A 12,872-nucleotide genomic window follows, 5' to 3' on the forward strand; every position below is an offset into this window, starting at 1 on the left:
AGAAAGAATTAAAAAACCCAATAAAGCTAAATGACGATTCCATCAAATTTATTATCCTCTGTGTTGAAGCACAACAAGAAGGAGAATCTCACAGCTTAGAAAATCATTTCTGATATGATGAATATGTGTATATGTCTGTATACATGTGTTTGCGTATATATATGTAGTTTTGTGCATGTGTAGTTTTATTTTTTGGCTTTTTAAGTCTCTCTCGCTGTGTTTTTCAGTGTTTTTATGAGTGACTAGCCGTCCCCTGCCACGCGTTGGGGCTGGTGATCTGGAAAATAAAGTAATGAGAAAGTGTTGGTTTCTAATATATGTAATTTCTTGATGCTTGTGGGTAAACAGTATTTCTTGCTGTTTCTTTGTCAGTGTTGATGTGGAGAGTGTCTGGTTTGCCCACCCTGAAACATGCAACATATCATTGTCCATCTTTAAGGGTCCTTTTCAAATCTATGATACTATATCTCTCTCTGTGTGAATCATATCTGTCTATCTCTATCTATCTATCTATCTATCTATCTATCTATCTATCTATTTTTCTATCTATCTATGGCTGGATGGCTCTTTGTCAGGAGGACTTTGATTACATTTTCTTGCCCTGATGAAGAGAGTTGGAAAAGTATTTTCTGTTGGTCATGGGGCTTCTGTGTGGGAAGTTTGCTCCAATTCTGTCGTTTGTGGGGTTCAGAATGCTCTTTGATTGTAGGTGAGCTGTGAATCCCAGTGGCTACAACTCCCAAATGTCAAGGTCTATTTCCCCCAAACTCCATTTGTGTTCATATTTGAGCGTATTGAGTGCTTGTGCCAAGTTTGGTCCAGATCCATCATTGTTTGAGTCCACAGTGCTCTCTGGATGTAGGTGAACTACAACTCCAAAACTCAAGGTCAATGCCCACCAAACCCTTCCAGTATTTTCTGTTGGTCATGGGAGTTCTGTGTGCCAAGTTTGGTTCGATTCCATCGATGATGGAGTTCAGAATATTCTTTGATTGTAGGTGAACTATAAATCCCAGCAACTACAACACCCAAATGACAAAATCATAATTTTTTGAGTGATGGTCACTCCTTGTGTTGTGAGACGTTTTGTTGCCAAATTTGGTGCGATTTCGTTCATTGGTTCTTTTGTTTTTAAGGTACTCATTATGCACAGAGCATTTATATATATATAGATAGTCACTCGTTGGATTGATAAGTGTAATATGTCCAAATTTGGTGTCATTGTGTCCAGTGGTTTTTGAGTTATGTTAATCCCACAAACTGATAGGCATGAGAAAACCACAGAGAGTTAAGAAAGAAAATCCGAAATCAGCTTCAAATTTCGCCTTCCGTTAATGAAGAAAAATAGGGCAAGAGATGCTGCGACACGTAATACACTTGGCACCGCAACTTGAATTATTAATCTGGAAAGCCGTGGAGTGAATCCCAGGGAAATGTTTTAGCAGAGTTCCTTAGGCATAAATGTTAATTGAGGCGACAGATGGGCCGATAGTACTGATTTTCGCTAATGTGCCCGTTATTGTACTTTTTTTTTTTTACAGGACTTAACAGAAAGCAGGGGTGCGCTCTGTCTATTAATTATAATAGCACCGCAAAACATATTTACCCAATTATCCATAAAATGAGAGATTGTGAAGGCATTCTTCCATTTTGTATTAAAGCTCCTCATCTGGGAAGTGAGAAGAGAAGAGATGTTGAAATGAACACAAAGGCTTCCTTGCGTGTTCGTTTCAGATAAAGAAACACAGGAATTATAAAATGATGTTAATGCCCATGCAGTAAGTGAATGCTATAGATCAGGCATGGGCAAACTTGAGCCCTCCAGGTGTTTTGGACTTCAACTCCCACAATTCCTAACAGCCGGTAGGCTGTTAGGAATTGTGGGAGTTGAAGTCCAAAACACCTGGAGCGCCCAAGTTTGCCCATGCCTACTATAGATACAATGGCTTATGTTTGCAAATATATTAACAACTAGCCGTCCCCTGCCACGCGTTGCTGTGGCCCAGTCTGTGTATATGTGTTTTCTGTGTGTATATATTTGTGTAGATGTGTATATGTGTGTTTGCATATATATGTGTGTGTGTGTGTAGTTTTGCGCATGCATTGTAATGTAATTTTTGTTTTTTGGCTTTTTAAGTCTCTTCTGCTCTGTTTTTTTGAGTGATGGTCACTCCTTGGGCTGATAGGTGTCATGTGTCCAAATTTGGTGTCAATTCCTCCAGTGGTTTTTGAGACCTCACAACCTCTGAGGATGCTTGCCATAGATGCAGATGAAACGTCAGGAGAGAATGCCTCTAGAACATGGCCATATAGGCCAAAAAAACTACAACAACCCAAAATACAAACTGTTCTGGCAAGCTCCTGCACAGAAAACCTAAACATGTAACTGTTGCCAAAACTCCCAGGCTCAACTAGCTTCTGGGTATGGCTCAATCAATTGGCTTCGTGCTTTGCATTTTTCAGTTAAAACACTCACCAACTGATTTTTTACATGCTCCAACACCCCGCCTTGTGGTTAACAGGAAAAATAAGCATTTTACATTTACACAGTATATCAAAAATACACAAATCACTTATTATTGCTAAATGTTTTTGAACACTTAATGGTTTAGTTAACTCATCTGCCAGGTTCAAGTTAGTACTGCAGTAAAGGACAATGTTCCCCATTCCAGGTCTAGCTGAAGGATGAAGAAATAAACAAAGGAAGGGAGAGTTTGTGTCCATCAGTCGTAATCAGGCAGAGCTCAATCAGATATTAATGGAAATACGTATTTCCTCCAATTAACTCATTTCCCTCTCACAGCAGGGTTTCTTTCCTCTGAGGTATGTGCTTCGGCAATAAGACTTTCAAATTAAGCCTAGCTTGCCTTCCAATTACCAATTACAAACCGAAGCAGACTTGTTAATGGAAGATGTCTAGCTGAGGCAAATTACATCCTCATCCTCTGGTCCCACTTCTTGAGCAGCTCCCAAAAGGTTCCACTTTACTTCTCCTTCCTCCCAATTGCTCTCTTTGTCCTTAGCTTGATTCAATGGTTGCAAACTGAGCTCAAAGTGCAAAAGTCTAATATTTCAGCAGTTTTATTAGTCGAATTGTAGATCATATGCTTTGCTCCAGATTCATTGCCTGGCATCTCCAGATAAAAGCAAGGAATGGGCGATTCTTTTGCCCCCCTGAGATCCTAAAGTCAGAGCCACTTCTGCCCAAAGTGGGCAGTAGAAGAGATAAATAGTATAAGCTACATATTAGCTCAGTGATTCTGGGGATTGTAGTCCACAAAAGACCTTTCCAAGTTCTCAAAAAAGACTGAACACTGGCTTCTCATCCTTATGAGTCATGTTGCTGTATCTCCAAGACATCAGTATTCCAAGGAGCTCTTTGACCCCTTCTACACTGCCATATAATACAGATTTTCAAAGCAAATAATCAATATTATCTGCTTTGAACTAGATTGTATGAGTCTACACTGCCAGATTTTTTTTCCAGCTTAAGGCAAATAAACTGGATTTTATATGACAGTGTAGAAGGTTTTGGAAAATCTCCAGAATCATTTGGAGTTTTTATAATCTTTGCAAAGTCATGACCTTGTTAGCAGTCATAACCTTTTGTAAAATGATACCATAACCGCTTGGTAAAAATGTGACTTCTTAGAATCATAACCCTTTGAGAAAATGGCATTCACCAGCATTCACAAAAGGCAACTAGGTTTCTGGCCCAGACTACCTGTCCGAATGTATCTCCTGTTACGAACCATCACAGAGTTTAAGATCATCTGGAGAGGCCCTGCTCTCGGTCCCACCGCCGTCGCAAATGCAATTGGTGGGGACGAGAGACGGGGCCTTCTCAGCAGTGGCCCCCGCCTGTGGAATTCCCTCCCCAGGGACATCAGACTGGCCACCTCCCTCCTGTCCTTTAGAAGGAAACTCAAGACTTGGTTGTGAGACCTTGCATTTTACCATTGAATAGCAGCTAGTGAAAAGAAGACATAAGCAATTCGAAGTATCAATAAATTGACCCGGACTCTGTTTTTAACTGGCATGTTTTTTTATTTAATGTTCTGTTTTAATGAATTTGTTGATTGTTTTTATCATTGTGATGGCACTGAATGGTGCTTGCTGTAAAGCCACCCTGAGTTCCCCTGAACTGCTAGAGACAAAAATATGCCAATGCATCAAAAACATTCAGAGAGCGAGAGAGAGAAAGGGCAGAGTTTCAGAAGTGTTCTTTTTAGTTGTCCAACAACATCTACTCTCCCTTAAAATATATTTGCCTTTAAGTCATGCTCTCAAGAGACAAAAATAGACTTCTTTAAAAGTAGCATAGTTGGTTTACTCACAAACTTCATGTATTCCATATACAGGTACTTTGCATATCAATCCAGTTACAGATAGGATTTGCTGTAGTTTCTCTGTACAGATAGCACAGGGTATATTTCTTATAATCAACAGTCCAAAGTCTAAAGCATCTCTCTGTTCTGAGAGTCTAATACAGTCTCTGTCTTCCTAAAGCATTCTGTTTTGACTGACTTCTGAAAACATACTGTTTCTAAAATGGAGTCTGTATCCTGAATAGTCCCAGATCTAATCACAGGGTCTGCAGCCCCTCCCACTACATTGAGTTAAGGAAAACTGCACATCCGATACACTCATATACAATATAGTAAGCAATCTGAATTATATACAAAACAAATATCTAGTATAGGAGGCTTGTAGAAAGTTGCTATTTCCAACAGTTTCACATTTACATAGGATTTGAAATAGTTTCTCTATGTAAGTAAAACAGGGCATATTTCCTAGATTCAATAGTCCACATTCCAAAGCATCTCTCTGTTCTGAGAGTATAGTCTGTCTAGTCTGAAAGTCCAGTGGAGTCTCTAAGCATACTGTGCCAAAATGGAGTCTGAGTCCTGAACAAGCCCAGTTCTGATCACGTCGTCTCCACACTCCCCACAGCAAAGAGTTAAGGTAAAATTGCATACCGATACACACATATATAATACAGTAAGCAATCTGAATTATATACAAAACAAATAACTAGTATAGGAGGCTTGTAGAAAGTTGCTATTTCCAACAGTTTCACGTTTACATAGGATTTGAAATAGTTTCTCTATGTAAATAACACAGGGCATCTTTCCTAGATTCAGTAGTCCATATTCCAAAGCATCTCTCTGTTCTGAGAGTAAAGTCTGTCTAGTCTGAAAGTCCAATGGAGTCTCTAAGCATACTGTTCTAAAATGGAGTCTGAGTCCTGAACAAGCCCAGTTCTGATCACATGGTCTCCACCCTCCCCACAGCAAAGAGTTAAGGTAAAATTGCATACCAATACACACATATATAATATAGTAAGCAATCTGAATTATATACAATAACGTAACTAGTGGAGGCTTGAGAAGGTTGCCATTTCCAACAGAAGGGGCCTTAGTCACCAGGAAAAAGACGTATTATGAAAAAGACGCAATTGGGTATTAACTTGATTGATCCTGCAAAACAAGAAGTCCTAACCGAAATGTTCATAAACTTGCCCTCTAATCCACCTAGTTGATTAGGTGAAAGCATTCTGATTTTCCTGTGCCATAACATGAGCTTAGGTTTGGATGACATAAATTTGGGACTCCACTCTACCCATCACACCAGAAACTTCAGAGGCATTTTTAACCTATTCTCGTTTGATTTCAACATGCATCTATATTTTTTAATTCTCCCTCTCCTGGGCCAGTTTTAAAGGCATTCAGATGACTGTCAGAGACCTCAACTAGGTCCGCAGGCTTGGAAATGAAATTGTTGCACTAACCGAGAGATCGATACAGACAAGACTCATGCTATTAATTCCTCCTTGCCTTCCAGATTATGACCTTTCCAAACTCCGAGACTTCATTGATCAACAAGCAGATGCTTACGTGGACAAGGGCATCCTGGACAAAGAAGAGGCAGATGTGATCAAACGCATCTATGGCAGCCTGTGAAGCAGCGAAGAAGCAAAGTCTCTCGAAACTGTAGGGAATTCTAGTCTAGTTCCACCCCCATCTTGCTCTTTGAACAATCACTTTCTTCCTTCCCTCCTTCACACCCTTCATGAGATCATTAGAAATATTCTGTCTGCATTGTACTGAATCTTTTCCAGGTTGCAGGGTTTTGGGTTTTTTTGTTGTTGTTGTTAACAGTCCACAATGATTGCTTATTCATTCTGTTTCTTATACCTGAATCATCCCACCTAAGGCAGATTTTTTCTGTCTACTTTATAGTTAACAGGGTAAAATGCTGACATCTATGTTCCCTTTAGCCCAGGCATGGGCAAACTTTGGCCCTCCCCCCAGGTGTTTTGGACTTTGACTCCCAGAAATCCCAATAGCCTCAGGACCCATCCAAAACACCTGGAAATTCTATGTTTTCCATTGGGAGAATTTCATCTATGCTGACGATCATGCCATCACCACTCAAGCAGGGAGCTTAAGCGACTGAGGTAGAAAAGGAAAGAGCCTGAGGCTGTTAGGAATTGTGAGAATTGAAGTCCAAAACACCTGGTGGGAGGGCCAATGTTTGCCCATGCCTGCTGTAAAAGGAAGCTTCCTTGCACTCTGCACAGGCAACACAGCCTAAAATTGGTTATGGGTCCAGCACTCAGCTTCAACACTCAACTTAAGCAACTGGAGGGGGGGGGCTCAGACTGTTAGGATTTGTGGAAGACGAAGTCCAAAACACCCCGAGGGAGGGCCAAAGTTTGCCCATGCCTGCTGTAGAGGAAGCTTCCTTGCATTTTGCATGGGCAACAGAGACTAACATTGGTGATGGGCCCAGCACTCAGCTTAACTTTGGTTATGGGCCCAGCACTCAGCTTAAGCGGCTGAGTGGGGAAAGGAAAGGGCCTGAGGCTGTTAGAAATTGTTGGAGACAAAGTCCAAAACACCTGGAGAGAGGGCCAAAGTTTGCCCATGCCTGCTGTAGAGGAAGCTTCCTTGCATTTTGCATGGGCAACAGAGCCTAACATTGGTTATGGGCCCAGCACTCAGCTTAAGTGGCTGAGGGAGGAAAGGAAAGGGACTGAGGCTGTTAGGATTTTGGGGAGATGAAGTCCAAAACACCTGGAGAGAGGGCCAAAGTTTGCCCATGCCTGCTGTGGAGGAAGCATCCTTGCATTCTGCACGGACAACAGAGCCTAACATTAGTTATGGGCCCAGCACTCAGCTGAAGAGGCTGAGGGGGGAAAGGAAAGGGCCTGAGGCTGTTAGAAATTGTGGGAGTTGAAGTCCAAACACCTGAGAGAGAGCCAGAGTTTGCCCATGCCTGCTGGAGGGGAAGCTTCTTTGCATTTTGCATGGGCAACAGAGCCTAACATTGGTTATGGACCCAGCACTCAGCCTTACCTACTGAGGGGGAAAAGGAAAGAGACTGAGGCTGTTAGGAATGGTGGGAGACAAAGTCCAAAACACCTGGAGGGAGGGCCAAAATTTGCCCATGCCTGCTGTAGAGAAAGCTTCCTTTCCTTCCGCATAAGCAACAGAGCCTAACATTGGTTATGAGCACAGCACTCAGCTTGAGTGGCTTAGGGGGGAAAGCAAAGGGCTCAAGGCTGTTAGAAATTGTGGGAGACGAAGTCCAAAACACCTGTTGGGAAGGCCAAAGTTTGCCCATGCCTGCTGGGGAGGAAGCTTCCTTTCCTTCCGCACAGGCAACAGAGCCTAACATTGGTTATGGGCCCAGCACTCAGCTTGAGTGGCTTAGGGAGGAAAGCAAAGGGCCTGAGGCTGTTAGAAATTGTGGGAGATGGAATCCAAAACACCTGGAGGGAGGGCCAAAGTTTGCCCATGCCTACTTTAGCCTGACATCATGCTGCTTTTCTAAGAAAGACAACTGTTTCTAGAGCTGGTTTGGTGGGCAGTTGCCAACTTCTTGACACAGCTTGATGGCGTCTTAGGGATATAGTACATCCCCTATATTGGCAAGGGATACATTACCAAACTTTGTGTGGATATACAAAAATACTCATAATAGCAAACCCTATTGACATGAAGAGGATATCATAGGGTCGTATTGGAGGAAATGCTTAGAGGAGACCTATTTTGTCAGACGTGAGTAAATGAAACCGTGGATACCACTCCTGACACAGACGCATAATATTATTTGCAAAGGGCATTATTAGGGTCAAAGGAAAATAATCATCGAACTCAATATTTGTGTAAGGAAATCTCATATCCCAGTTCCCACGTGTTGTGTGTATTCTTTGATCCTGTCGGAACGCATTATTATAACGTGTCACCATTTCCTCGCTGTTTGCGCATTCTGTCTTGTGTCCTGGTCTGTGTGCCATTGCTCTGCGTTCACCACAGCATCAGCCTTTCAAGAAGAGAAAAGGGCTGTATCCTCAGAGGTACGGCGGCAACGTTCCCCATTGACTCACTCCATCCATCACTGTGGAATAAGTGTTATTTCTGTGTGCATGTCTAAAGAATGGAATCCTTGATGTGAGTAGCCTGACGACACATGTAAATAGCCGTCGATTTCTACGGACAAAGCAAAAATATGTGAAGATGAAACCATTTGAGGAGCTTAGCATTACAGGTGTGCTTGGACTTTGGCTTAAACCCTGCTGCTGGTCCCGACTAAAAAGAAGAACCATAACATTGACTGCTGAATGCTATGTCAATGCTCATAATATAAATCCCATTCATTCATTCATTCATTCATTGAGTATGAGCTCGGGCTAATGGGGTTTGAGGCTGCCCTTCTACTCATCAAAGTAGCTCAAACTTTGAGATTCCTGGCCTCCATCAAAGAAATCTTCTATAATTCCTTCATTTTGATTTTTTTTTCATGTCAGGAGTGACTTGAGAAACTGCAAGTTGCTTCTGATGTGAGAGAATTGACCGTCTGCAAGGACATTGCCCAGGGGACGCCCGGATGTTTTAATGTTTTACCATCCTTGTGAGAGGATTCTCTCATTTATTGTCAAAGGCTTTCATGGCTGGAATCACTGGGTTGTTGTAGGTTTTTCAGGCTATATGGCCATGTTCTAGAAGCATTCTCTCCTGACGTTTCGCCTGCATCTATGGCAAGCATCCACTGAGGTTGTGAGGACCTCACAGCCTGACACGACAAAAAAAAAAAGTTTGAAGATGCAGAGGTTGTGAGGATTCCTGCCATAGATGTGGGCAAAATGTCAGGAGAGAATGCTTCTGGAACGTGTCCATACAGCAACCAAGCAGTCTTTAGAGTTTTCAAACCAATCATTAAAAAAAAGAAATAAAGAAACTGTACCAGTTGACATTACAACTAGCAACTTGAAGAACGGCACCTTTGCATCCAATTAAAAGCAGATTGCATTTTGATAACTGGTGGAACACATGCACTGTAGGTACCTGTCAAGTATTTCCTTTTTAAAAGGAGGGAAATGCAGCATTTTAAACCTCCCTTATAGCAATTTTGTTGCTATAACAACTTCTATCGTGAGCACTCTATATATTGAGCAATTGTGGAAGCACAACTCCTTCAAATGCACCCTTTTCAGTGGGACACAGCTATTCAACTGTCCCCAATAATCCGTGAGTTGTTGAGTTTTGGAGGGGGCTAGCTTGGTAGTAATAGTATGCATCCCAATGATTTTGAGGTGCCCACATTATTCAAAGTTATTATTTATTTAATTATAGCATTTATATTCTGCTCTTCTCACCCCGAAGGGGACTTAGGGCAGATCATGGAACACATAGACGGCAAACATTCAATGTCGTTAAACAGAAAGGACAAATAACAGATAAGAGGTATTATGTTGCCATTTTTTCCAACTTCTGCGTCCTGGAGGTTGTGCTCCATTCCAGCCACAGGGGGTGCTGTTGTTCTACCCTGTACGACAAAGAGCTCTTGATCACAGATGTCCTCCTTCCTATGATTGCTGGCATTTTCTGGTATTTCTTTTATGGTGCCGTGAAATACCTCCCCGCTCAAGCGGATCTTAATTTCTCTACTCACCATAGTTTTCAGACTGCTTAGGTGTATAGTAAGCTGGGCTGAAGGGTGGGTGCTCTCCCTGACCTAAGCTTTGAACTGCCAACCTTTCAATTGGTAAGATCTGTTGCTGCTGGTGATTAACCAGTAGGCATGGTTAAGTACCGTCGGAATCTTTGTCCTTTGGAATGGAGTCGGAAAAATTACCTTTTTGAAGCAATTTTGAAGTTTTAAAGAAAACTGGAAGTCCCTTTGCCCTTCCAAAGCTGTTTCCACCATTTTTGTTACGACTCATGAAGTGAGTCGGAAATTATTCAGCTTTTCCCCGCTTCTGGTCCCTGGCCTCGGCTCAAGCCAGAGAAGCCAGTTTTAAACCAGAGAAGGAAGGAATTTCCTCCACTTGCTTTTCCCTGCTTCTGGTCCCTGGCCTTGGCTCAAGCCAGAGAAGCCAGTTTTAAACCAGAGAAGGAAAGAATTTGCTCCACTTGCTTTTCCCCGCTTCTGATCCCTGGCTTTGGCTCAAGCCAGAGAAGCCGGTTTTAAAGCCAAAGAAGGAAGGAATTTCCTGGCCTCAGCTTAAGCCAGAGATGCTGGTTTTAAAGCCCGAGAAGCCAGTTTTAAACCAGAGAAGGAAGGAATTTTCTGGCCTCGACTCAAACCAGATAAGCCAGTTTTAAACCAGAGAAGGAAGGAATTTTCTGGCCTCGACTCAAACCAGATAAGCCAGTTTTAAACCAGAGAAGGAAGGAATTTTCTGGCCTCGACTCAAACCAGAGAAGCCAGTTTTAAACCAGAAAAGGAAGGAATTTCCTGGCCTCGGCTCAAGTCAGAGAAGCCAGTTTTAAACCAGAGAAGGAAGGAATTTCCTGGCCTCGGCTCAAGCCAATGAAGCCAGTTTTAAATTTATTTCGGGCACTTCTACCCTGCCCTTCTCAACCCCCTAGTGGGGACTCAGAGCGGCTTACAACTGGCACAATTTGATGCCAACAATTCATCAGATAAAATACATAACAACTATAATCACAATAGTTAAAACATTCAATTAATACAATAACAACTAAAAAGCCAATCTAGTGGCCAACGTTCACCGAGTTCTAAAATCCGTAAGTCCATTCAGCATTACCATAGTCCTTCCCAAAATTCTGGTTGTCATTACCTTGTCAGTCTGGCAGATTACCCAAAGGCTTGGTCCCATATCCATGTTTTCAGCTTCCTTCTAAAGGAGAGGAGGGATGTTGATGACCTAATTTCCCCGGGGAGTGAGTTCCACAGGCGAGGGGCTACCACTGAGAAGGCCTTGTCCCTCGTCCCTACCAGCCTCACTTGTGATAGAGGCGGGGCCGAGAGCAGGGCCTCCCCAGAAGATCTTAAACTCCGAGGTGGGACATAGAAGGAGATACGTTCGGGCAGGTACGCTGGGCCGGAGCCGTATAGGGTTTTATAACCAGAGAAGCCAGTTTTAAAGCCAGAGAAGGAAGGAATTTCCTGGCCTCGGTTCAAGCCAGAGAAGCCAGTTTTAAACCAGAGAAGGGAGGGATTTCTTCCACTTGCTTTTTCCCACTTTTGGAGTAAAACAACTACTTTCAAAGTAAAGACCTCCCAATGAAACAGGAAATAACACTTTCAAACCATTAACAAAAGGATTTGAATTGACTTTGGAATCGAACCACCATTGCCTCCTATATCCAAAATGAGTTTTGAACCATCTTTTGTTTTTTTTGATCAAGTCTATTAACCAGCTGTGCTAAAGCCCAGCCTCTAGCAAAGGGATTGCTAGAGGCGGAGAGGAGAAAGGAATAAAAATGTGCTTTTTACCCTTGCATCCTTTTTAACCAGACTTTACAGACAGACAATTTTTGGTCCACAGAGTCTTTTTAATAACTAGCTAATGTTGCATGACAAATAATATGAGTTCCTTTTCCTCTGCTTAATTCTGTAAATGTGTCCAAGCAGCGGCTCGGTGATCATGTTAAAGTCACAACACTTTTTGTGCAACATTAGATGACAAAGCAAACAAGAGCAAGCCCATCCATCACCTGCAATGCAGAACAGCGATGGGACTGGGCGAAATGAAGGCCAGAATGAGTGATCTCAGCTATTATAATTAGCACTGCAGATACCCAAGATAGACTACTTGATCGTATCTTGTGGATTGGATGCTTTTTGCTGCATTTAGTGTCAATGAGCAGACCACATTTGTCAATATTTGCTCCATTAATGCTGGGAAACATACCTCTCTCCATCTCAGGCCCTTAAGTCTCTGCTGCCAAATGTTTCTGCAACTGCTGCAAAATAAACCCCACAATCCATCCTTTCGGCATTAATAGCAGCAACAGCAATTTCAGAAATAGCAGTGGGAAGCTTTCCCCAAACTCGCATCCCGGAAGGCCAAATACAGCCCCCCCCCCCCCCATTAGAGGAAATTTCTGGGACATCTCGTAAAATTAAAAATGGCCTTGCACATCTCTAATTCTAACGCCTCTTGATTCCTTCCTTCCTTCTTTCCTTAGTATTTTTTATGATTTTGAGGTCTCCACACTGTTTAAAAGGATGGCTGGGGAGAAAATGTAATAATGACAAAGTATACCACATTCACAATACACTTTTCTAATAGACTCCTGTTTCTGATACTGTACTTTATTAAATGCTTTGCTACAAGATACAGTAATGGTTTTCTTGTTTGTTTCTTGTTTAATGCATTGAGTCTTTAAGGCAGGGGTCTTCAAATTAAGGCCTGAGGGCCGGATATGGCCCTCCAAGGTCATTTTCCCAGCCCTTGCCCAGGGTCAACCTAAGTCTGAAACGAGGCATGGTGGAAATTGTCAGCACTAGCAGAAGTATCGTGGAAGCACTGAACAATGGACTCTGGAGTCACCGGTAAAAAGCAGGTTTCATCTTTACTTGAGCAGTTCCAAAAACACAACATTCATCATGAA

The 12,872-nt window shown here is 42.3% G+C and overlaps 1 protein-coding gene across 2 annotated transcripts in view; it reads left to right on the top strand.

Annotated features, from left to right (window-relative positions):
* Positions 1-12,598, top strand: part of SCG3 (secretogranin III) — a 61,274-nt gene extending 48,676 nt beyond the window's left edge. For both annotated transcript variants that reach the window (XM_060755271.2, XM_060755272.2), the window contains exon 12: positions 5,845-12,598. In XM_060755271.2, coding sequence (XP_060611254.2) covers positions 5,845-5,963 — 119 coding nt within the window. In that variant the 3' untranslated portion in view covers positions 5,964-12,598. The remainder of the gene's footprint in view (positions 1-5,844) is intronic.
* Positions 12,599-12,872: the final 274 nt, after the last annotated feature.

Source organism: Anolis sagrei, chromosome 9 (genome assembly GCF_037176765.1).
Source record: "Anolis sagrei isolate rAnoSag1 chromosome 9, rAnoSag1.mat, whole genome shotgun sequence".
NCBI classification, from domain to species: domain Eukaryota; kingdom Metazoa; phylum Chordata; class Lepidosauria; order Squamata; family Dactyloidae; genus Anolis; species Anolis sagrei.